The sequence below is a fragment of the Nipponia nippon genome, unplaced genomic scaffold (assembly GCF_047370975.1).
Source record: "Nipponia nippon isolate SJK-2023a ecotype South Korea unplaced genomic scaffold, ASM4737097v1 scaffold_6, whole genome shotgun sequence".
Classification (NCBI taxonomy): Eukaryota; Metazoa; Chordata; class Aves; order Pelecaniformes; family Threskiornithidae; genus Nipponia; species Nipponia nippon.
In genome coordinates, this window is record NW_028262380.1 from 46,935,001 (window position 1) to 46,962,251 (window position 27,251).

General features: G+C 36.1%; 1 protein-coding gene across 3 annotated transcripts in view; it reads right to left on the minus strand.

The window, feature by feature from the left end:
• GRIA2 (glutamate ionotropic receptor AMPA type subunit 2) overlaps positions 1-27,251 on the minus strand; it is a 95,781-nt gene that overhangs the window by 7,552 nt on the left and 60,978 nt on the right. For all 3 annotated transcript variants that reach the window (XM_087735591.1, XM_087735592.1, XM_087735593.1), the window contains exons 7-12: positions 18,587-18,754; positions 18,198-18,302; positions 17,374-17,484; positions 16,037-16,243; positions 15,158-15,528; positions 10,955-11,153 (exon numbers count right to left, since the gene is read on the minus strand). In XM_087735591.1, coding sequence (XP_087591717.1) covers positions 10,955-11,153; positions 15,158-15,528; positions 16,037-16,243; positions 17,374-17,484; positions 18,198-18,302; positions 18,587-18,754 — 1,161 coding nt within the window. The remainder of the gene's footprint in view (positions 1-10,954; positions 11,154-15,157; positions 15,529-16,036; positions 16,244-17,373; positions 17,485-18,197; positions 18,303-18,586; positions 18,755-27,251) is intronic.

The window sequence follows — 27,251 nt, forward strand, 5'->3', positions numbered from 1 at the left end:
GAACCACAGAAAGTTTTCTAACATCTAAATATTCCAACTATTACCAGAATCTACATGTACATTGGCACAGCTGGCTTTTTGAAAGTTGCCTTGCAGATTAGTTGTTGCATATTCTGATCTGTTGATCTACACATACTCGGTATACCCACTAATGTCAATGGATTGGATATACTCAGCATGACCAGAATGACTGAGAAAAATAAGTGTGCACTGAAAGCACAGTGGGTTTCTCAGATTCTTGGAACATCTACCATATTGCACATGCACTGTTCTTGTTCCATCTAAGATCCTAAAAAATATGATCTTAAAAACTAGGGGAATCCTAAAAAATGGTATACTGCACCATTTTTGAAAAGCTAGTTCACAAAGTAAACTATCACTGTGTACTATAAACTATCAGCAAAAATCCCATATTGCACTTGCTCTGCCTGTAATTTACCTGATACATACATAGATAGAGGCAAGTGCCTCTAACAGATAGCAAATGGCATTCCATGCCTGAAAAAGACTCCCACCTGCAGATGCAAGTCTGTCAGGCCATTTAATGTCTGAGAGACTCCATCATAAAGAAAGTCTAAATCCTAAGTGCATAGCTTTCTATCATCTGTTTCCCAAGTCCTGCTGCTGTTCCTCACTTCCCTGGAAGCAGCGCTACCAGTGTTTAGCTCTGCGGGGTGCTCAATCGCCTCCTTCCTTAGCCCACTCAGGCTTGGACTTGAAAGTCCCCGGCCTCATATAAAGGAGCTCAGTTTTCCCTGAAATGTCATTTTCTAAACTTACTCTCTAATTAAACCTAGATGCTCCATCCCATTCCTACCACAGGTCAGCATTCATTTGGCAGCATACATCCAGCTTGCTGCATGGGATTTACCACTGCAAACTAAGCAAGGGTCATCAAGCTTCCATCAGTGTTATAAAAATGGTTACAGTGATACTTCATGAATTACCATAGGTTTGCTTTATAAAGGGGGAAACTTAAAGTTGGCTTAGAGCTGTCTTACGTGGTTCAGTTCAACCCAAAGCAGACAAGATACATCCAGGTGCCTGACACTACAACTTTCCTTAGAAGGCATTTGGATCCCATGTTGTAGAAAAGAAGAGGTTATGCTGACACTTAAAACATTATTTTCTTCTTGTACAAATAAGCAAATACTAAATAAATAAGCATTCTTTATTCCAGTTAGGTAACTGTCATGAACGGGTTCATAAACTGACCTATCTGCCTTTTGTTATTCCATTGTTTCCTGGTTTATTAAAATTACTTTCTACAGGTTTTGTCATATATCAAGCAACAGAGGTCTAGCAAGGTCTGTTCTGCTTTTGCCATTCAACCTCAATAAAATGCAGCTCCTCATTTCCCATTGGCACTTCACAGAAATCTGATCACAACAGGTAAGTGGAAAGGACGAGGCAAGTTCCATGACAGACGGAGGGGCTGGTGCTGGACGGCTGAATGGGAAGAGGCGCAAGGAACAGATTTCCCAAATGGTCAAGCGTTAAGAAGAAACCTCCCACTAGATGGCTCACGGGGGCCTTGCCGTATCAATGAATGTACGAATACCTGACCCAGCAACCATGGAAATAAAAATCTGTATTGAAAAACGTCACCAGAAAATAGCACTCGGAATTTGCCGTGACCGCACAGTCCTCTGCAGCCATGAACACTGAAAAACATCACGTTGGAATTCATACAGCTCAGAGTCTTGATCTCTATCTAGTCCTTGACGTAGTCCAGACTCATAAAAAATGAGAGCAGCAATGAGCCACTCTCTAGGGTATACCTGTGACTTCTAAGGGTTTTGTTTATATTGGTACACAATATATTTAGTAATATATTCTGTTTTCAGAACTGTGTCATTTTATTTCCTTCATTATTTTGTTTTCAGAATTTGTCGTTTATTTGAAAGGTAGAGCTAAAGGATGTAGAAAAGGGCAGTGTTAAGAGACCTTCATCTAGCATTCTGTTCACACTCACCCACTCACTCATAAAGCCAACATTATCTGACAGTTAAAAAAAAGCATGTACACTTATCCCAATTCAAATATATACCCTAATTCAAATACATTCTGGGGAAAAAATAAAGCACATTACATTCTTATTTAAATCTGCCCAGTGCTATAGTTGACCATGTATTTTATTCCTATGCAAACGATCTTCTTCATCTGCTTTAACTGCACTTGGAAAAGCATGCAGTCATCAGCAACAGCAGACTAAACCATGAGGAAACAGACTTCTTGTGAATGGAGGATGCCCTGTGTGCAGCTTGGGCTTTCACATCTCTTCCTTATATACTCTTTCTTTTATGGCACCAAAAATCTAAAAGGACAGCAGTGCTCCATAAAAACACCCCACAACTTTTTATCATGCGACCCAAACAATGGAACCATTGTAGATTGCTATATTATTTGACTACAAGAATACGGAAATAGTCCGCACTGCTCTCAATTACCGTGGTTCATTGCTATTGCAAGATGACACTTCAGTGTATATATGAAATGTTAAAAGCTAATCATAACTTTGGTACTACAATCAACAACAATGTGACAGTACAGGACCCTAATATTCCCCACTATTTACCACTTCTATGAAAATACAATAACCGATACAAAAATGCCCCAGATGCTCCACTTTTTTTTTTTTAATATGTCACCACTGGGCATCATGACTATGAAAATTATTATTATTATTACAAAGTACACGTTCCATCTAAATGTAAAATACTGCCTTCATTAAGAAACTCATTAGGAAATTAAATTATGCAAAGCTTTATCAAATTAATTAACTGTATTTTGTGGGTCATCAGATAACTTTTCCATTTCGTCATTCAAAGACCTATTATGCTTAAAATGGGGTGCCGTAATTAGTATTGTCATTGATAGAAATAGTTCCTCAGACTACAACATTCTACTAGACGATGATCTTGTACTGCAGGAGCAGAACTTTAATTCTCAAATATGGTTTGTGTAACTATCTTGTTGACCTTCCATACTGAATAAAAGGACATGAACTGGTATTGTCACCAGTAGCTAGAAAGTGTAACAAATGAATCTTGCCAATTTACACAGTCAATCAATTATTCATACATCCAAAAAACAGAGAAAAGGACAAAGCTAGTTTCTCACTCTTTAAATAACTCAAGATTAAGTACTTTAAAATACTTAAACTTGTTTATACTGGGTGAATACTTAAATTAAATGAAAGGTCTAAATTTTGTAATATATTGACAATTTTATTCAGTACTGGTAAAAATTCATTACATGTTCTTAAGATGCAGTTTTACGGCTTTCCAGTTTCATTACTTAATTGAGCTACTTAAAATACTTTTAATATATTTGGTCTTATTAGTAAAAATTGTAAACCAATCTCTCTCAGGAACTTATTCCTCAAAAGCCTACTTAAAATAATTTTCTCTGAGAAGCCAGACATGAGAAGACACTATGAATGTGCAAGACAAGGACCTTATGTTGTCATCATATTCTTCATGTGATTTAATGAGCTCAGTGTTCAAGAAGGCTTGTCTTATAAAGGGATGTTAGTGTTAAAAGTTTCAAGACCATTTAACTGCTGTTAAAATACTTGCTGAAATGACCCCTCCTCGGAGACTTAGTAATTTCAGTTTCAACAGAATCTAAACATCTCCACATCATTCAGCATATTCATAAAATCAAAGCAGACTATTTCAATTTAATGTCATGAAAAACTCAGGTGAATGTCACACAAACTAATTTCTACAGTGATGACCAAAATCCTTCTGTTCTTTTTGACGTGCTAGTCACAACGAAAATCCACTGTCACTCCTAGAGCTAACTTTAGTGCAATAAACCTACTGATACAGGGACAGCTGTTCTACAGCCATGTTGCAGTATCTACTACTACAGCTTTCATACAGATTTCATCAGGGGAAACCTGAGAACATAAAGGAAACAGTATGTAGTATGAACTGAACTGAAAAAAAAAAGCAAACGGCAGCAGGTTTTCAAACCTCACAAGTGAAAAAGAATGGGAGAAAGGAAAAGTGTATCTGTGGTGTGGTGGGGAGAAACACAGAGAACAGAGACAATCCACGCATATGACCATAATCTAAATGTATACTTTAGCTTTGTTTTTGATGAGATTAACGTAAAGGAAGAATAAGTAATAGGAATGAGGGTACAGAAATAGAAATGATCAAAACAAGATGGATGCAAAACACAAATAGCTCATTGCACCCATACTGGGAGAGGGAGGATAACCTAAATCCCAAAACACAAAAGCACTTTCTCAAGCAATCACAGATTCTGTAGTGAACTACAGGTGCTATTACCAGAGTCTAAAATGATAAACATACTGGCTGGACTTAACACGAACAAAAAAGCATTCAAAGCAACTGCAGCTCTTTTGGTCTCAAGTACTGGATGGCATACACAACTTCAGATGACATTTTAGAGTGAAAACATTTGAATACAAAAATTATTAGCATTTGTAGGAAAGGAAATTGGGATATCAAAACACATCAAGCCAGACAATGGGAAATTATTTGTTTGTTATATATGAGAAGTGGAAAATTCTGAGCACTAGAATGATAGAAATGAAATTAAACTTTCTAGTTCAAAAGCATGGTCCAGCATTTTGGGACCAACAAGAATAACTGCAACAAAATGGAAGACCTTCAGTTGGATAAAAACAGAAGACAAGAAAGGCTAATCTATCACTAGGATCAAAATGATTACCAGCAAACACTGTGACACAATTGGGAGAAAAAGAAAAAGAAATACTAATGCCTTCATACAAAGCATTGCTGAGATCTCAGATGGCATACAGTGTACACTTCTGTTCACACACGTTCAGGAACAATTAATTCAAACTACGACAGACAGACACACACACAGAAGAGCTATTAGATGACTGGGCATCAAAATGCCTTGCTTGGAAATCAAGAATAAATATAGTTTTGTTGACAGAAATGAAAGCTTAGAAAAAAACATACTTTCTCTGTATTAATGCATCAGGAAAATAAACACTAAGAAAAAAAAACCAACTATGTGGTAATTATTAATGTACTGTAACAACTGAGGATAAACTAGTTATAAATACACTTAGGCCAGAAAATAAAAGAACATTTCTAACCATAACAAGAGTGGTATTATGGAATGATCTGCCCCTAGGAGCAGTGCAAACAGAACTTATACTCATGTATACTTATTTTAGAGTGTATTAATTTAAAAATAAATTACGCAATACTGGAGAATCTTCAAACTGTACTGCAGCAAATTCATTTGGGCCCAGCACAAAATTACCTACCACACAGGATACTTTGATTAGAACATCTAAGAAAACTTGATGAAAACTTTGAAGAAAAGATCAAGGAATAATATGATTCTTTCATCAGACACAATTTGTCCTTACAAACAAGGAAGGAAAATTCAATTAGAAAGGACTAAATTTTATTTTTAATACATATTATGCAAATACTAATTTGAAATTAAGCTTTCTGAGTAATATATGTAACAAGATTTCTGAATCACCGCAGTGTTTTGGTCACTAGGCTCATTGAACTGTCTACAAAAGACAGTAATGTCTGTCAAATGGGGTAATGCGGAGAGAGAAAAAAATGAAACCTGGAAAATAACAGAGATGCTCTGAGGAAAAAAAAGGATGTTGATTACTACATTCTTTCTTCTAAAATGACTTTTGCAATGGCCTAATCAATTCTTTTGTGTGTTGCCCAGATGTAAGGACCTCAAAAAACAAGAAAACAACTGAAAATTAATCACTTGAACCCTCTAGACCACAAAAAAGGATGGGAATGCAAAGGGCAGTCTTTCCATTATCTCAGTGCTCAGATCTACCTCTCCTCAGCATTTCAGCTACATACCTTTTTTTTCTGTCAAACTTAAAAAGCCAAACCCATACTCTCTAATCATATCTCCTTCACTGATTCATGAAATGCCAGTCCTATAGCTCCTGCCTCTTAAGGTACTGAGTAGGGTCCATGGTAAAAGTTAGAGTTTTCATAACGGAGTCTTTTGTCTCCTTCGCCTCTCAAAGGCTTTTGTGGAGCTAGTCAAAATTTAACTCTGGAAACATATGTTGTATAATTCTTCTACATATCAAACTTCATAAATTGAGTCCAAGGTATGATTTATAATTTTTTACCTCAATTCAATTTTAAAAAATTAGAGTGTTTCTTCTCTTCTCACCGGTTTTAGATACTTCCTGTGGGGTTTTTTTAGAAGCTTGAATGTCTTGATGAGCCTAAAGACAGACTGAGATTCATAGACAGACTGCTGTATGCTTTCTCTCTTTTTGCATAACCTCTTGTAATACAATCATCAATTTAAATACCTTTATAAATTAAAAAAATATTTCAAAGCACTCATAAATCTAGAGGCACAGGACCATGTTGAAGATCCTCAGAAAAGACAATACTACTAATCTTCAGGCCAAATTTTCTTTGCCTCCCAACGGACAACACTTTTGCAGAAGAAATGACTCAAGGGGTCTTGTCAGCTCTTCGTATGTTTGTTGCTGGCTTTTCACTGCAGAAGAGGACTTCTTTATAAGACAGCAAGGATTATCATCCTTCCGGAATTTTTCCCATGCCCAACTTTTCATTCCGGAACTCTTGCCTCTTAAGCAAGAATAAGCAACTCTTGCATAGTCTTTTCAGTGAAAGCTAAAGAATACTTCTTTGTTATGGAGCAGTTCTGCTTGCTTTTCTTTGGCAGAGGATCTACTCTTAAAGGCCACCAGAACAATTAGAACAAAACAGATTGGTCTGTTCATGTCACGCTGTTGGTTCAAAAATAGATACATATAAAAAGATTTTCAATAAAAACTAATGCAGACAGAGACAATGTAAATTAGTCTAATTTTTGCTCTGCACATAATTTTTTCTTTTTGAGATGCCTTCTTACCTTACACATGGGACAAGTTACAATTCATCTTTTAAAGTGGAACAAAAGGTAGCATGATTGATTTAATTTGTCTATCAGGTTTGTACATATTTTTCATGAACAGAATAGCAAAAACATGATTGAATTTTAAAACTAATTAGCTTTTGTTCTCTTTGTTTCACTTTGATATTAATTGTCAATATGCCTTCAAGCAGGTGGAAAGTATGGAAATGTTCCAGTGAATGTTAAGCTTGCATACTTACGCAGTTGTACTTTGTTTCTTTCTTCCAGTGCCGTGGCCCATGAAAGTAAGAAAGGCAACTTCAGGAGTTAATGCATAGACACAATGCTTTAAAATTAATTTCTGCAGTGTTAGGTGAGCAGTAGTCTGTCTTCTTGGGTTAGTTGACATTTTTTTCCCTCCAAAGTTCAACTATGTGTCTTGGCTAATGCATGCCATCAACTGCATTTACAGCAGCTGCTGATAAATCACTGAGGGTAAAAATACTGTGTGACTGTGGATAGTGTCAATAGTACGTACCAGAGTCATGAAATTCCACTGCCCCACCATTTACCACTCCATCAAGTAGCATGTGTGATCTGACAATTACAGAGATGCTGTGCCTGTACAAGATCAACTGAAATGACTCCTGGATCTTCCAAGCTGTGCTTGCAGTCCTATTCACATTCTCCCCACTACAATCCACTCCTGATTTGAGAAAAATGATGCACTTCTGGAAAACCACAGCCACGCACATTTTCTTCAATGTTTTGCCCATTATTTCAGGTTGTAAACCCAAGAGAAAATGCAACAGCAATGCACTATCATCTATCTTTGTTTAGTCTTTCAGTTGCACTAAGAACTCTAAAAGCACTATCCCTAAGACAGAGGCGCAAGTAAGCATCAGAAGTGGTAAGTATCCCAAATCAGTGAAACAGAACTCTGAAGACTTGGATCGTACTTGCAATTCTGCTAGTAGCAACTTTGAGATCTCCTGAGGAAAACTACTACACATTTTGATATTTACAAATATATAATCGAGATACACAATTTTTCTTCAATGGCAAATCCATCAGGTATCTATAGCATTATTACTAAGAAGTAATAGTTTCTGCTGATGTTTACTGCTCAGCAAAGCTCTGTCATTACCTTTTTCTTCTTTTTTTCTTTTTAAAATACTGTTAAACCCATTATTTCTGCACTGATATTTTCTATGCAGGATGTACCAAGCTTCTGCTTCTCATCTTAAAGCAGCAGTAGGAACACTAGAGTACAATGCCTTTTCATCCCTTTTTCTCAGTTATGTTTCTTAATTCAGTGCCAACCAATGCTCTACTCACTGTTGACAAGAATATCTCCTACTAGTCGGTACTACTGTTCAAGCTAGGGAGTATGTACCTAAAACAGGGTGAAGTGCAAAGGCAATACATCTTTTGTCATGAGCGCCAAGGCTATTATCTCCAAGTCAAGTGATACGGACGAGCTTGTACGCCTACTCTGATACTGTCTGCAGGGTGTGTGGTGAGCCACTATCTTTCCTCTACCTGGGTTTCTCTAACCTATATCTGGACTACTCTATTCACCATGGTAGCCACTGAAGCCACAGTCATTGCAGACATGAACTAGTATGTACCTACTGTAGGTGGCTGAAAGACTATAAGCCTAAAACAAAACAGAAAACAAGCTAATGTGACATCCTTCACATACCCAGGCTAACGTAACATCTCAATGAGTTCATGTCATTTACACAGTCATAGAAGCTGGACAAAGACTTGAACCCACCTCTTTCAATTAACATCGCATACGCATATTCAGCGATTCAGGATAGGATTTTTCAGCTAACTTTCACCATCTAGCTTATTGCTGAGAATTCCTTCTTGGAAAATGCTGAGAAACATCTCTTTTTCATTTATGTAAAGTATTATCAGAAAACATGTTTCAGTAGCAAAGAATATTCAGCTTACTGTTTTTATCGCCAGTATATAACAATCCCTCATTTTGTGCTGTTCCAGGAATTAGGGCTCTACTACTGAAGATTTAGGTCCAGCATACATTCCAACAATAGAAAACAAACTCGCAAATAATGCCACTTCTTGAAAAGAAAACAGACTAACTGTGAAAAAAACCCAAATGTTTCTTTTCATTCATGACAGTGACAGAGAAAAAGCCAGTCCATTTTGGCTTGCTGCTAGAAAAATACCCAAGTTGTTTTCAGCTGTTCAAAGAATTTGAGTCCTAATTTCAGGTCATCTAAAAATCACACCTCCACTCCAATCCAGTCACCATACAGAAATACTCTGGATGAAATCTTAGTCTCCTTAGTGCTAGAGACTGCCTGCACGTTGCCTTCAGCAGAGAGAGTTTCATTCTTGAAACTTGAGTTTCAGGTCTCCTAGAAAGAAATTCTGACAGCTGTTATTTCTTGAAAAATAACTGGGCAAGTTTAAGTGATTTTTAGCAAATAGTAGATAGAGCCATCAGGCGAAGAAGTTGCATTACACACAGTGCACCAACTTGTTTGTGATAGAAATTGCTGAGAAGAAACTTCCAGAGATCATTATAGCTTTGTTTGTGCAGAGCCAAAGCTAACTTAGCAAAAGGTGAAGAATATGCCCTCACAAAGCCTCCATCTGATTTTTACAAAAAATATGTTATTAATGCTCAAGTAATCACCAGAAACACTAGTTGTGTAAAAGTGTAATTGGAAAGATGTATGTATGTGCTAGGAGCACAAAACCTACATACTGATGTATGCATGTACAAATGTTTTTTGCCTAAGAACCTCAAAAGCCTAAAAACCTCTAAAGAGAAACTATTCAAAAGAACTGACCTACTGTTAGTTCACATTTAATCCCCAGTATAGCCGTGATCTAAAAGGTTTATGCTCACAAAACCAGAAACGTGCTTGTATGCTTCTAAATGCTTCTAAACACTTAGCACAAACCAGATCTCATTTTTACTAGCTTACACACCTGATGTTAGTTTTGGTTTAGCCAACAGGAACGCAATCATCAGCAGGTCTTATTACTGGACCTATCATCAAAATTAGAAAATAAGGCTTTTCTACAGTTGAAACAAGTATGGTTCCTATTTAGGACATTACCCGCTAAGTATGCATTACAGTATCCAGTGAAAACCATAATCTCGCAGCTACTGCTCTAACTATACAGTACATAAAAAAAAATTTGTGAGAACTTGTTTCATTTCACTTTCATGGCAGGCTATGTTTGAAATGTAAACGTAATGTTTATAACTATTTTAAAATACGTTTTGTTGAGAAACATGAAAACAACAGGTTTCTCGTGTTTGTAGCATGTCAGATCCGCTTCCATCTTACAGGGAGAGAGACACACACAGCACACAGACAAGGCAAAACAGTCACGGTGTTTTTCCCAGCAGCCGTAGTGTCTCACTCATTTGCTGGATGGATTTCACCATGTTAGCTGGTGTCTCAAGGGCAGCCTGAGACTCACACATTGGAAGTCTCATGCATTTTTAAAACTGAAATACACAGAGGTAGAAGGTGAGGACTGACAGGCTTCCAAGGCGTTACTGTAGTGCAAATACAAATAGTAACTGTTTTCAAAAGCAGGCATGGATTTATTACAGCAGCCAACAGGGTTGTATCCCATTCCCCATCTGCAAGCTTGAAAAATCATGTGAAACAGATATTAAAACATGACTGTGCACCTTCCTATGTCCCTATTCACTACCTAAAATATAGCACAGATATTAAACAGCCTTGTTTATAATCATTAGCTCCTGTCTTACAGCTTAGATGAACAACATCAACTCCCTTCTCCGAACATATCTTGTTTTTTACTTTGCAGTGGAATAGTTTTTAGGTAATACCTTGCAGCCACTTTTGCCTTGCATATTTATAACATGACCCTTATATTTATATATAGATAATAAAATGTAAGGATGATGGCTAAACAAAACCACTTATACTTGTGAGTTAGGCTGCACATATCACATTTTTATAGCAACCTTTTAATAAAGCCTAGGGAAAACACATTTACATGAGTGAAGACCTATTTAAACCAAAAAAGAAATCTAAAAAATAGAAATTCTTACCCTAAAAAACTCTTTAGTGGAGCCAGAATCTAATGTCCCATAAGCAATTTCTGTTTGCTTGGAAAGATCCTCTGCACTTTCAATGGGAGACACCATCCTCTCAACCGTCAGGAAGGCAGCTAAGTTAGCCGTGTAGGATGAGATTATGATGAGGGTAAAGAACCACCACACACCTCCAACAATGCGCCCAGACAGGGATCTAATAACAAGTATGAAATGGATTTGTAAAGTGAAATGAAAGTCCTAAAAAGGAACACATGTTATCAGTTTTATGCAAATGATGCATTATACTATAGGGAAGCATTTCAGGCTATCTCATAGTGCAGCTCTGCATGCTAATCAGATGGGAATCAATGCATACTCCGCTATATCTCCTGGACTTTGCTGAAATCAGGACTCCAGAATTTACTTTAGGGAGAATTTAGTGATCCAGTTCTTCAAAGTCCTGAACACATCCTGAAAGGAAACTGCTCCCATCGTAATCTGCTATATTTAACACAAGCTTGTTGCTCCCTCTGAAGTGAATTTGTGTGACATTATGAAGAGGATCAAACAAAATCAGTGAAACAGTGCTTTCAGATAAACCAGTATGCACTTAAAAATTAAGTGCCTTTAGCTTGCTTATTTTCCTAAGACATTCAGACAAAGACTGATTTCCACAAAACAATGGCTTATGCTGCTGTGGAAAATCTATACTGAGAAACAAATAGCATTATTTGCAATAAAAACTGGCCCAGGGAATATCCATAAACTAAAAAGTGCACACAACTTTTGAAAGATACAAGCATTTAACAAACTGAGGACTGGAAATGAAACAATCAGTGATAATACAGAAAAATGGTGAAGAAAGTTTAATATTTTAAAATAATCTGATGTTTTTAACTGCAGCAGGTGGGCTCTTATGGATCTTTGTTTTGCATCTCCTGCTCAAGAAGAGAGAAGAAAAGAGAACTCAAGAAAATATATGAAACAGTATAGAGCACACAACTAGAGAAATTCAATGATTTTCAATACTAGAAAACTAACAGAAGAGAATTATTGATACTGCCATTATTGTCAAACTTGACTTTTTTTTAATGATCCTTTAAACTTTGAAATTACTTACTACTTTGTTTCCAAACAAGACATTATAGGAAGGAGTACATAACCTTTGGAGATGTCCTTAATTATTTGGCAGAAATGTGCATGTAGTTGAAAGTCTAGTACTAAGGCACTGAAGTAGCTTAGGTATGTCTTGATATGTCTCCTCTATCTATTAAGTAAACAAATTACACATCACTTACCCAACCTGCTGTATTGTGAATGAGATTTCAAACTAATTCTGACAAAATATTTATATAGATATATAGATAGATATAACTCTCTCTCTCTCTCTCCACATTAAAACATGATAGTTATGTAAAGCTGATTTATTAAACTGGGAACAAAGTAAACAGAACCAACTCTGGACAAATAATTTTTACTAATTGCTATTGTAAAAAATCTCTGTGATAATCCAGACGTGAAAAGACTTATTCTATGTCACAACGGACTCACGAATTCACTCTCTACTACATGAAAATCAAGTCAGATAAGGTCCAGAATATGTTATTAAAAAGGACCATAGAAAAGAAATTATTTTAAGTTTCTTCTAAACTGAGATGTATTCTGCAAATATGCCTTCTGCCACCTTTGAAAAAATATTATATACTTACTTTGACATGGAGGTAATCTGAGCACAAAATAATTCTACAATTAAAAGATTTAATTATATGATAAATATATATTTGCAAGGTAAAATCTTTGACAATATGTATTTAATAACTGCTGATTTTATAGCACTTTATATTGCATTGATGACATCTGCTATAAATTATAGTAATATTCAAAAGCCCATGATCTGTCAGCAAACAAAGTCTCTACCGACTTTGTAAAAAAAGAATAAGCTCAATGCCAATCTGGACATTATGCTCCCACATGACATTTTATAAGTAAAATTGTTTTGAGTCTCATTTGTGTTCAAAATTTTCCCATAAGGTCTGTCCCAGTTAAATAAATAATTTATTTTTTTATGTACATTTCAAAAAGTTTCTAAAGATTGATAATTATACGCCAGTATGAACATACAATTGTACAAGCACCTCATTAATCAGATCATTAAATACTAAAATAACAATTTCTGTGCACAATTAGCTAAATTTGTCCACTACACTTTATACTTACAAAGGTATTACATGGCAGTACTGAGAGTATGCTCACATCTCAAAAAAGATGAGGAAAACTTTGCTAAGTTATCATTATTATATCACTATCCTATCCTCTCCTATTGTTTCTGTGCTACAAGGCAACATGGGGACTGCTACTGCAGGCCACTTTCCAGGTGGTCCAGTCTTACTGAGCACCACTTTTTATTTCAGAGTCAGAAAGCCCTAGTTACTTGTCTACTCTACAATTCTTACAGTGGTTGTCACTTTTATTAGAGAAATGATAGTTGCAATAGTGCAAAACTTAACTTCACAAAGACATTTTGCTGATGTCTGAAGAGATTCCTTTTCATATCTGCTCTAATTCATTTGCAGAGAGTTCAAATTCCATAGTGATGGTTTTGGTGCAAGAACAAAAATAACTGAGGTGTTTTCAGCCCTTTTCTATTTTTATAATAAACAGATAATATACAAACTAACCGCTTTCCTCAAAAATATGTTTGTAATGAAATAAAGTGCTGTTAAACACCTCAGTGAAACTAAATGAAACCAAAATGATTATAGTTTCATGCACCTTTTATGATGACCATTTACTAGCATTATTCTTACATCACCTTTCAAAAGTTATCAAATCACGCACAGCAACTGTCATGCTTTAATAGCCAGTAAAATAATAATAACAAAAAAGATCATTATTCTACTATGGCCTTGATTCAATAAAAATAATTTTGTAGCTAATAGAGGACTTTGCAGACAACTAAACCTGTGAAGAGTGTAGTCAATACAAAAACCCCAAAGGACTGGAATTAACACAGCTTCTCATGGCCTGAAATGATTGTCTCTCTCTTCACTGTGTCATTTCTTGTATACAATTCTTATGGTGTTATATGCCAAATCTGTCCTATCTTTCATCATAAAGGCTGGCATATTTCATTGTGATATGTCAGCCTTTACACAGAATTGCTAAGTTCTCACACAATAAATGCTCTGCTATTTCCACAGTAGAACAACTTGAAAACCCGCTGTTGCCTTTTGGGATGCACAACTTATATCTAAGAAATACTCCCTTGGTGTGATTTATTTTGCACACTAGCCACTAGACTCTCTAGAAATTGACCTGTTCCCTGTCTTACTTTAGGATGTTTAGAAGAAAGTTAAATTGCTTAGTATAATTAGGTAGCTCTTCTGATTTGACTTCCTTAAACCCAGTTGCTCTGTTTCACTGGTCACTATAGTTCCTTCAAGCAGCAAGTAGTTATTTACCTACCTACTTACCACGTTGCTGAATCAAGGCTAGAACCACTTGTGCACAAGGAAAATAGAATATTTAATGAGCTGCAGAGGAATTAACTTAAGTGCTTTACAGTTGTCCTTAATAGAAGTAGGTGAAAATCCATGAGGAATTAAGCATTTATAAACTAGACCTTCAAATTCATTTTAGCAATATCCTTTGTGACTTTTCTAAAACTAGGCCATGGAAAAACATCAGTGTTTTGCAACTATTCACATGGAACTAGAGCCATCACATGACTTATTTCAGTTCAAGACTCTCCAGTAGGAAAACAGTGGGTTAATAACTATGTTATGATATGTAGTGAGTTTTAGAGGGAAAGTGCTGCCTGTGTAGTTCGTGACTGGTATGTTACCCTTTTTTCCCATTACAGTTGTTGTGAACCATATGCACTGTCAACTGTAAAATGGGAATATGCAGCAAAAACACGGTACCCCTCCAAGAAGGCATGGAATGACTTGAACCTTATGCATTTTACAGTCTCTGCATGGTGTATATAACTTCACTTAGCAAATGTATGATCGATGTTAAGACAGTATCAATTAAATACATCATGACCCTATGTCACAGACAACTGCTTTTATTTCAAGGACTTTTGTGATTTTAGGGAGGGAAAAGGCATATTAATTAATTTCTTTCCAAGAGTGAAAATATATGCACCATGAACCTCCTCGGGCTGAGACGGCTGAGACCAAAAATGCACAAAGTTAAAATGGGCGAGTAACCAACCTTGGCGAAATATCGCATCCTTGCTGCATAAAGGCACCCAGGGAAAACCAAAGACTATTAAATATCCCAAATTCATTAGTTGATTCATTAGTTTGCGTTTCTCTTCCATCTTCAAACTCCTCAGTGTGCCACTCGTATGGGCTAAATCTGCTGACCAGGAATAAAACTACACTGACCCCAATGTAGGCAAAAACAATGCACATCCAGATTTCATACGCTAATGGATCAAGAAATGAAAACACTCCTGGCTTGGACTTCTGAGGCTTCTTGATCATTATTGATATCCCCAGGCTCATAAAGGGCTTTGAGAAGTCAATCACCTCTTCTCTCACCAATGTTATAGTTAATGGAGCGATTGCAATATCGGCTTTCTGTAAAGGAAGAATAAAGCAAATAATAGCTAATACAATGATCAGAGCAAAGAATGGTTTAGTTTCTATTGCATTTCATAAATGGAAAATAGGACAGCAGAGACACCAGCAACATTCATTTCACCAAGAATGTCCTATGGAGAATTTCAGAAAGTTTTAGTTGAAACTCTTTTTACTGAAATACATATAACCATATGGTTGGCATATTCCAAGCTTCTCTTTTTACACATGCCCTTTTAAAAGTCTATGACATTTAAAAGTGTTAGCAAAGTACTTTGCCTTTCACCTGGTCAGAAGGATGAAATATGCACTCACTTTCCCCAATTTAATTTGCATTTTAAAATCTAATTCCATGCTTTACTTTCAAAATTTTTCATGCCAACTCAAGTTACTAATTCTCTATCAAAGGAATTAGATAATTTTCCTCTACTCTACAGAGAAAGCAAAACCAAATCCCACTTCTTCCATCAGTCATCTTTAATGGCTTTATTATAAAAGATTTTCTTACCCCATAAACAAGTTCTCCAACCATCCCATTCCAGATTTTCGTGTCTGCATCCCTTGCCCCATACTTGCCATCCCCAACAATTGTCAGCTTATATTTGAATCCACAGTGTTTAGCAATTTCTGTAGCTAAGTCCACACAATAGCCCTCGTATCGATCATTTCCTTCAAGCATTTCATGATTTTTCTTCATCATGACGTACGGGGACTCCTGCACAGAAAGAACTTGCCTTAGCTACTTGGTAAAGACACAGATGTATGAGCTGTGCACTTCATAGATTAATTTTTCCTTTTACACGTGAAACAAAAAGAAGATAACATTTGAATCATACATACCACGTATATGTTAGCTGGTAATTACTAATGTAACATGTCCATAACATTTAAAAGCTGCATTCTCCAGTCATATACAAATAACAATACTTACAGGTATAGTGATTCCCAGCAGTATGTTAATAATGACCATGAATGTTAACAGGAGTTATGCATTCAGAGAAGAAAGAGTAAGTTCCGAAATCAGTTTCTTTCTCTCACACAGTTTGGATGGAAGAAGGCAAAGGTATTTAGTTGCTTTTGTTGTTGTCTTAATACAAGAAAATTCCTTCCTATTTTACAACCACATCTCTCCCTGGGAAAACACTTCAGGCTCTCCAGGCTATATCTTTATTGAGTTACTACGCAAACCATAGGTAAGATACCTATAACTATGCAGTAAAGTTCTATGATCAGCAAAACTGGTGATGAGTCATAAGTCATATTAAAGTAACGTATCTCCTCTTTGTGCAGTTGTTACCAAACTATTCTTGCATCCTGCGAAATTCCTATGCTAGCCTGTTGACTTGTCCAAACTGATAAAGAAGCTGTGTAACTTACAGAAAAATGCTGTTCTATGACAGTACATAACGTTACTTTCTAGACAACTAGAATACAACTTCTAATGTTTTATTTTTACACTTCACCAATCCATAGCAGCTACAATTCTGAAGCACAAGAACCAGTCTCTTTCCTGCTTGGCAAAATCCATTCTCTGAAACTAACACTATGGTTCTGCCTCTCAGACAAAGTTCTCTCCTTTGAAAGCAGGTATCTCATTTCTATTTTCAGGTCTAAAAATTTTAACTTTCTAGGATGTTCAATCAATGACCATTTGTCTTCTACAGAACAAAACCACATACTGAATCACGTACATTTCCTTAATTTCCAGATTTTATTTATGTATCATAATAAGTAACAGGTCACAACCTCAAATAATAAAAAGACAGTATATTTAAACTAACATAACGACGAGAAACAAATCACTGTAGGACAGACTGTCTTCTGGCAAAATATGAGGTTAATTACCAAAATAGTGGTGACAATAATAGTCTTATTCTCTAGTCCTGAAGATTCATTTCCGAGAGGGCCATCAAGAGGATTCACAACCATTTTGTCCACTTCACTCCAATATCCAATCTAAAGAGAGTTTATAGGATGCACAGATAACAGTGAATATGAACTTTCATAGAAAAGTTAAAGCATGTTATTACTATGCCCTTGATTTATGCTCACAGAGAACTATTTTAGCTATGGATTTACTAGTGTAAATATTTCTATTTATGTAGTTAAAGACTATAACAAATAGTAACAAGATTGAATTAATGAAATTTGTTCACATTAATTTGTCTAATACAGGTATACCATTTTCATTCACATATAAACAGGTTTTAGTATCAACATCACACACTGTAGGACTGAAAGGGTTATGAAATACTCCAGATTAGGAAGACATGAGAAACTGGCTTTTCCTGAAAGGTTTGGCATTAGAGCAGAAAGATAATCACATTTAAAGAAATATCACTGAAAAGCTGTATTCTACATTTGTCATTCAGAAGCGTATTTCCCCAACTACTGGCTCACGTTTAGCAATTCAAATCAGAAAGCAAAAAGTTTAATCCACAAAACTGAAAGAAAAATACTCTTATGTAGTACTTACCAGAAATAACAACTTGTTAGAAAGAAATTATATGTATTTTTACTTTGTTCTGCAAGACCATTGTAGAATACACCTATGAATAAATATTATCACAACTCATGCTTTAATTAATCTATAGTGTTTCATGACCTACCTTAACCCACTGCTTAGCATGGTAAAACCTTTAAAGACACTGTAAGACAAGTCAAATTACCTTCCGAGGACCAGTACTTTTGAGTTCCATGATGTTTATTGTAAAATTGATTCTCTTTCCATTCTGATCAAACTTTATATTCCCTGTTAGACCTTCCACCTGAACCTATATAGATGAAGATGAAAGTGGTAGAAGAATTAATTTCATTTCTTTTTAGAAAATGCATTTTGCATTTCCAGAAATGATTACTGATATTTCAAAAACATTCATTTTAGACTCTTTTCCATAGCCAATATATTATCTTAGTATAAGACATGTTCCTGAGGAGTTCACTTCCACATTATTCCCAGCAAGATCCAGGCAGGTTAGGAGACTGGAAGGCTCTTTTCAAGCATTCATAGAGAATTTCACACATGCACTCATCCCAGCATTCACTCCAGGGAAGCTACCTGTTTCAATGCCCTTTCTATTTCTACACCATGACCCCAGGGTACAGCTGGATTTGCAAGACAATCTCCAGCATTTCCTCTTCTGGAGATCTCAATCCTCTGTTTACGCAAATTACGGAAAGCTTCTGTCATCACTTGAACAGCATCATAGGTCAGAGCAGACGTATACTGAAAACAAGTGAAAATATTTAATTAAAAACCAGTTTCAGATTCACTATGCCTTCCAATCCTTGTTAATCCATTAGACACAGAAACATATTAAAAGTAAAAAGGACAGTAAGATATACTTGAAATGAGACCAGTTTTTCTTTAGTTTAGAGGTCACTACCCTCTGAGGGGCACCTATTGCAAATCACATTCTTTTCTCATTACAACTGTGTAACAGTTCTGTGTGCAGATATGGCTGGAAGTCCACGGAGGTGAAAGGTGAAAAAAGAAATAATTTTCACTATTTAACTTGAGTTAGCCTCTAAAACTAAGAAATTATTCCTCTGATTACTCTCTTCATGGAGATGCAATTATATACAGATCTCTAGACTACATCTCCTCCCACATATGTATACACAAAACCAAACAACATGTATTTGGATATACGTGGGCTTAATTTTTATCTGTGAAATATAAAAACTCAGGGGTAGCTATTTTCAAATATGCAATATCTTGTCAACATCCTGCAAAAACATGTTTTGGGCTGAGATATCTGGCAGAAGAAGTAGTGTCCCTCAAAGAACAACAGAGGTGAGGAAGAGCCCCATGTTTCTAGTCTGACACAATATAAGGATCTTGGAAACTTTAGAGACATCAGAGAAGAATCCTGAGATCACATGCATCAGAAGCTGGGGCTAAACAGTCAAAAGCAGTTATCTTCAGTGACTGGAAAATTTTACATCTTAACTAACTAACTGAACAGAAACCACATATGCATGTACACTGAGGACTTTGTTGGATGGGCTTTATGAGTCCAGAACATTGCAGTTATGCCAAATTTAAGGGATGTTTTTGGAAATATGGGCCAGAATATAACTACTTACAGCCTTATGAATGAATGCAATGATCCCTATGAAGGCTATTAGATGCTGAAAATATATAAACTGTAAAGCGGTGAGAAATGATATATTGGCTCTTTGCTTCAATGCCTCAGACTTTAACGAGAATTTTAATTAGCTAGCTCAAGTCATGCAGAAGGCTCTTGTAATTGTAACCAAGGCAGGCTCCTGAATTGAGGTCATTTTTGTACGCAACTGCTAGACCTTGGAGAGGAAGAAAAGGAAGGTAGAACTCTTTTTTTCAGATGTACAAGCTTACTGGGTGATTAATGTGAATCTTCTCAAGAAAGTTCTCTCAGTGACTTGCATGGAAATCTTTAAAGGGATCAGAACAGCAGAAGAATAAAGTGAAAGACTGGCTGGAGCTTTCTACTTTCTACTACTGGAGTAGCAGTGATTAAGTGGCAGACATGGATTTGGAGATGAGGAGAAGGTAACAGAGAGAAGAAAAAGGACCCTGACTCATTTTTTTGGGACTGGCTAGCAATGCTGCTTTAAGTGCAGCTCTTTGCCATACAGAAACATGCTGTACCACACTAGCGTTTTGAAAAACTTTGGATATAGCACTGTCATTAACCACTGAAACGTACTTTGGGTAGCAGAGAAAATAAGAGCTTGAAATTGAGAAGCTATAGTGCTATCTAATTCAGTTATCCTATGTTTCACTTGATCATTGGGATATGTTTAATGTATTATCTCAAGAATATTATCTCTATAGCATATAATTACTGGCCTGAATACTCACAATTCAGTCATATATTCAGTTTGTGTAGGGCTTTGCCTATCAATATACATCTGTACGTGTATACACGTCATCACCTATATAAAGTCCACATGCTTTAATTTAGGTTAAGTCAGCTTTAATCTAAGGATCTCAAAATATTTTACAAGCATCTTACATCTTCATGTTGTTGGAGATGCCATGAAACCAAACAGCCCATGCATCATTTCTTACTGCTTTATTCTGCATACACTTTCAGCTCCTAATAACCTTCATGGGGCTCATTACATCTATTCATTAAGCTGTAGATAGTTTTAAAGTTGACAAACTAAACCAAAGTGAACTCATTACCATAAACAAGAAATGACAGACTGATAACCTGCTCATGCAGAGGGGTGCCTCTGTGTATGTGTGTCTGCATATATAAATAAAATTGTCATCAGTTAAAGGATGCATTAGCTCCGTCTTGATTCGCTTTGTTTTATACTGGAGATTCATCTGCGTTCTAAACTGCACTATTAAAGTAAGTGGGAACACTATTTGGAATATTATTCTGTAGAAGTAGGATGGGCTCTTACAGCCTACTGCTTTTACAGCACTGTAAATCTCCTAACTTCATTTCAGTGACTTTCAACTTTACATGGTAAAATCAGTAACTTTAATATAAAATGGTATAGGTACTATCCTATAGTTCTTACAGAACCACCTGTATTAGTTAAGGCATGCTTTAATTATGATTAAAGCATGAAGATATGCCTAGAGATTTAAAATATTAAGAGAATATACTGGGGCAGTAGAAAAGAAAAGAAAATGCGAAGACATAAATGAAAAAAAAAAAAAAGGGCAAGTATTCTGAATCACAAGAAGTAGAATTATTTTTCTTTTGATTTGGATATCTGCAATGTCTAAATCTGTCCTTGACATACTAGTTGGTTTTTTCTACAGTCAAAGAAGAAAAATAAGTATTTTAAGGTGTGATTCCTTTGACCCATGTTAGACACCTTCTTTACGATGAAATGAATCATGTCTTAGATTCCATTAATTTGATCTCCAGTGACTTCGGAGACTACTGGAGGAGTTCAGGCTGATCAGCTGAGATACATACGTCTACACTGTAGACACACTAAAAACAAATTAAAACCACTCAAGGGGACTATGAACTAGCCATTCAGCCCTAATCTAACACAACAGTGAGAAAGAGAAACAAAATAATAGGATATTTTGGGCAGAGACTGTACCGGCAGAGACAAAGAACACAGCGCTAGTGTACAAGACACTAGGGAGACCTCAGCTAGAATGGCATATGCAGCTGGAGCAGTGTTCAAGAAGGCCAAAATCAGTCTGAAACAGGCACAAAGGGGGTTCCTCACACAAACTGTGTGTCTTCGTAGACTGTGGGTATATAAATATTCAGCTTACTGCTCTATACTAGCAATTTTTTTTTTCCAATGTTTCACTACATATTTTATCACCTTGTTTGTAATACTTCGCTGAACTATACACAGACTAAACCGAGATATCAAATGGTGTCTTGTTTTAATAAATGTTACAGCTTTATTTTGCTTTGAGGATTATATTCAATAAAATCTCTCATCTGAGTTTTGTGCATTTTTCTCACAATGAAGTATTTCTCTACTTGAGTGCTAGTACATACCACAAAAGCAGAATTACCTTTTCATAGTGCTTTAGTACTGTAATTGCGCTTTTTGGTCAAAACATTCACAAAACTCTACCAAACTCTTTGTAATTTCAGAAGTAACTGCTAGAGATTGGTATACCAATAATAGATATTGGTATTCTATATATAGAAGCATTCCTACATTTTTACATATTATATATAAAAAATGGGTATATACATATATAAAACGTCAAGTAAAAAGAATGAGAGACAAAGTTACCTGTCAAGAGCTAGTAAAGGAACTGGGCAACTACCTCCTGTTGACTTTCAGTGCAGTCAAACTAATGCAACTCAGGCACCTATTTCTTAAGGGTCTTTAATGTATCTGGGGGCTATTTTGAAATGGACAGTATTACACACACCTTGGAAAACATTTGAAAGTGGCCCGACAGATGAAAGAGTTAGCAGAAAATTCACTAACTGATGGGAAATTATTACCTCCTTCAGGATCTCTTGTGATACTTTCCGTATTGTCATGACAGAGCATGGGAATGCAAATAGTTACTTTCAATAGAAATAAGAAATGTTGTCAAATATTGTACACATAAATGTTATTGTAAATCCAGATGGCTTATAATTGTGTCCATAATCATGCATTGTTCTCATCTGTTCTGTGTAGGCATTAACATGAATGGGGTCTGTATGAAGCAGCATGTGAGGCTGGTTGCCATTCAAACTGTAAATGGGCTTTAAGCACAGGAGCATCTTCATTACCTATGGGAATGTTTCAAACACTGGGGACATGAGGTAGCCCGAATGCTTGCCTCTTCCTCTGTGATCTTTACAATAGAACGGACTTCTTGTGAAAACAGGCAGCCTTTACAACAGACTTGCTTCCAGCTGAAAATAACTGTATGTATGCAAGATATTGGGAAATATCAACTGAATATTTGTAAATTTTTTATAACAATCCTGGTCCTGACTAAAAGGGGAAGAGAAATAAATAAAACGTAAAATTACCAGATCTTTAAAAAAATTTTTTAAAAATCAATCTCGGTAAAGATGAGGTTAGAGATCAAGCCCTATTTATCTTAATAAATATACTATCTTTATTAAAGTTTGTTTCCAGAGGTTGTTGAGCCACACCAACTTATATTTTGATGACAGCCTTTATTTAATTGCAATTCCAGCATTCTGTGTGCACAGAACAGCTAAACAAATAATAGGTATATTTGCTCTGAAATGCCATAATGTTTTGGGCAGAATGCCAGATGCAAAGAATGCCTTAAGCAACCTGTCACCTTAGAAAAATTAAAGTGTTCAGGTACAAAACTGTTATCCAGAAAACCTGCTGTTTTAGTAATGTGTTTAAGTTCTTTAGGATCTCCCTGTTTGGTTTAGAAAAGTTGCTTTCCGGCAGAACCAGAACAGCTTTGTTTTCTAGCCCAGTGGCTAGGCACCTGCCTAAGCCTACATCCCAGAAGCCTAACTCCTATTTGAAAGACATGCTCAGAGCACAGACAGCAGACACTGACAAGACTGGGGCACTTGAATTATCCTAATGCTCCCACTGTAGGATACTTATAGGGGAAAGTGACCTTCTTTCACTCCTTTTAAAGCTGAATATAGCAAAGATCACAAGATTTATGAACCCCAAGGTGCTTGGCCTTTCTATCTATTTCACCTACTACTCTAAAAGGAGGGAGATTCTGGGACTGTAATTCCTCCCCCAAGATTACTTCCAATCCAGAAGAACACTCTTCTCACTAGAGTCATCAGAGGTGCTAATTCAGCAGAAAAAAAAAATAAAAGTCTTTCATTAGATTTAATGCAAAGGCCAAAGAGAAGAGCTAATGCTACTGTAAAACAGATGTTTCTTCACAATATCAGAAAGACATGAGAGAAGAAAAAAAATTATGGATCTTGGCAAAAGTCTTAGCAACAAAATAAACCCTCTGTCTTCCAGGAGGAAGCAGAACAATGCCAGATCTTATTAATGGCACTGGCATTTGGATCTACCGAAGTTCCAGACCCTTTTCCATTCAAAAGACCAGAAAGTCAGCAGGCATGTCTTACATTCCCCCAGGAGTGTTAATACAGAAGTTGTGTGGGAATTTATCCCTTCCATTACCCAGAAGGTCAAATTAGCCTAACGTTGTGGCCCCTTTATTTTCTGAAAATGCATCACAGAAAAAGAGCTCCACCATGTCAGACAACCTTAGAAATCCTTTGACCTTTGTCTCAACTAAGCCATCTGTGCCCACAGAAAGATGGGCAGATGCTGTCAGAAGCGTCCTGCCTTTTACCCTGAGTCCACCATGTTGTTTTGTCTCAGCTTTTGTTGGTCATGGCAAACGGATCTAAAGCATACAACTGGTGAGATGATTCAATGTTGTTTGCTCAGCCAGTGGTCAGTAATGATGTTATAGTGCAGTGCGCTGCTGTACAAGGCTTTTATTTTGCTGTTGCTACAATTATCATGTATAAGTAATTTAAAGTCAATGAAATACTGAAGCAGACACCAAGTTCTGCAAGGCATTCTCCTAGCCAGTGCCATTAAAAACATGGCAGTTTTTATGCTAGTACTAAAAAAGGAAAAAAACCAACAAACTAAAACCAAAAAAATGTTCACAGCTGTAGCGTTTTTTCCTAATCTATCATATTATGCTGCAATACAAAAATATCTTTCCTTTAAAAACTTCTTAATGAGAAAGAATAACTATCAGGTATCAAAACAAGATCTTGAAAGGAACACAGTAGCTTTTAAGGCAAATCTTCACAGTGTACATCTTTTTTCTCTACCTTATACCTTTCCTTCTCCCTCTGAAAAATCCTAAATAATGAAAAATAAATAAATCAGGAGGACACCTAATCTCTTCTTCCAGTAAAGGCAGAAACAACTCCAAACTATTCATAATTTACATATTTGTACAACTGCCAATTGTACATTCACTACATTTGTGTAACAACTTCTTTGAACCTCAAATCATGGAGGTTCTCAAAATCTTCAGACATTACTCAATGGCTGAAAAGTTTACTATCTAAACTCACTTCTTTTTTTTAAGTTCCTTAAAAAGTCTATTAATTCTTGCCCTATTCCTCTCCGTTTTTCTAGAAGCCTTTTAAACCCTCCTAATTCTCAAACCTAAAGCTTATTCCTGGTGAACTTTATATCACCAAAAAACCCACACAGAGCTTGACAAAAAATTAAAATCAATTACTTGGGTTTGAATCCATACAGCTTGACAGAAATAATAACAACAATTATTTGGATTTGAACCCACAGTATTTTACTTATTAAAAAAAAAAATTGTTGTCTTCTAATCCATGCCACTGCCTGTGGAAAATATACAAACTGACAAAATAAATAAGATCTTACAATTATTTGTATAATCTTATTTATAACTTCAAACAGAAAGCACTTTCAAAACAACAATGCCACTGATGATAAAGTCACCTTTAATTTACTGTAAACCACAAAGAACATATGCCTTTTTAATTGTCACCATATGAATATATAAAACCTTTTTCTTCAAGGCTAAGCTAGAGAAAAGTATGTGACTCTTCACGGTGTTAAAAATCAGCAGGATCCAGCAGCAAAAACTGAAGCCTATGGTTATAATAGTGAAAATAGACCAGGTAGGAAAATTTAAAGCAGAGGATGAGAACAAAATCTACAAATACTAAAACATTTACTGAAATACAGTTTTCAATCACTGCTCTTTTTATGATAAAAATGGCCATCCAAGCATAATTAACTATGGTAAATATCCTTGAGTTGAGCTTTTAACCAAGAGAAAGTTATTGAGATGGTCATAAAAACGTATTCTAGGTCATTTTCTAGTAGAATAATTCATGGTTGGCGCAATTAATAAAATGGTAGAAGAGAGATTAGAGATTAGATCATTCTGTCTTATAAAATGACTGATACTATATGAATGATAAGAACCTGAAAATTCCATTAGGCTCTTCAGCTATATTATTTTTACTCCCAGTCAACAGGAAGACCTATATAGACTAATGGAAATAAATTATTTACCCTAGAAGCTGAACAACACTGCAACAGAAATGATTCTAAATTGGAATTTCACATGAGGATTCTTTAGATTGGAATTTTTGACTAGCCTATTAAATAAAACCACACTAAATGATCTTTTAATTTGGTTTTAATATATTCTGAATCATCGCCATTATCTGTAACAATCTGTAGGAGGAGTACCTGGACATGATATTACAATACACCTTGCAGAAATCCACTTACCAGGGGACAAAAAAAAAAAAAAAAAAAAAGAAGAAAAAAAAAAATCAACAGGATCTGAGAGCACTCATCATACATACTGCAGTGTTCTAAAAATTTCCAAAACCTGCCATTTAAAATTAATAGTAAAGTCAAGACGTAAATTTAAAAAAGAAAAAAAACCTAAACCACAACACGTCCCTAGTTTCATTATCAATTCTCATCTACCCCAACCAGCACAAGTATTTGCCTATTGTCTCAAGATTAAACGTTTTCTCAAGACTGTTTGCCCCAATCTAATTCCAAGTAAAATACTAATAGAATTAAATACACCAGTCTTACCAGGTTGCTGATTTTACCAAGAAATAGTTACTGTCAGAGAATAATAAACACTTCATGTTTGCTTTTCTGCCACCCCATACCGGCTAATATAGGCAGCTACCTACATTGACGGGTCCTTAATACCAGCCTTGCCCCAGCAATAAGCCTGCATGTCTCCTCTCCTTGTTCACATAAGCGATCCTCAGTGCTTCTCCTCCTCCCTTACTCCCCCGACCCAAGAAACATTTGGCCATAGGTGCCTCTCCAGCTCTGAGCTGCCACCACCCTTCTGTGCCTTTCACTTACATCCCAACAGGCTCTTGCCACTTTGCTGACCCCTTTTCCTGAATCACACATTCCTCTTACTACTACTTTCAGCTTTGTGTATCCCTCCCCCTTCTCCTCTTATCCCCATTTCTCCATCAAGCTCTCCTCTCCTAAATGACATTGACCTTGGTGAGGCCAGAGGTATGCCTGATCTTGCTGAACACTTGGTGCATGAAGGAATAATAGCTTTCTTCTGTTTATATCAACCATATTCAGGTGAATTGCTGGTTGAAAAAAGTGATAAAGAGTCCTGGGAAAATAGGCAGGAGGAAACTATTGCACTTTGTTGGCTGAAGATCCTTAAACACTTACAATTACCAAGAATAAGTGGATTCAAATTCAAAGAAACAGAGCTGCATAGGGACATCAGGACTTGCCTCTGTAGTTTTCTGAAG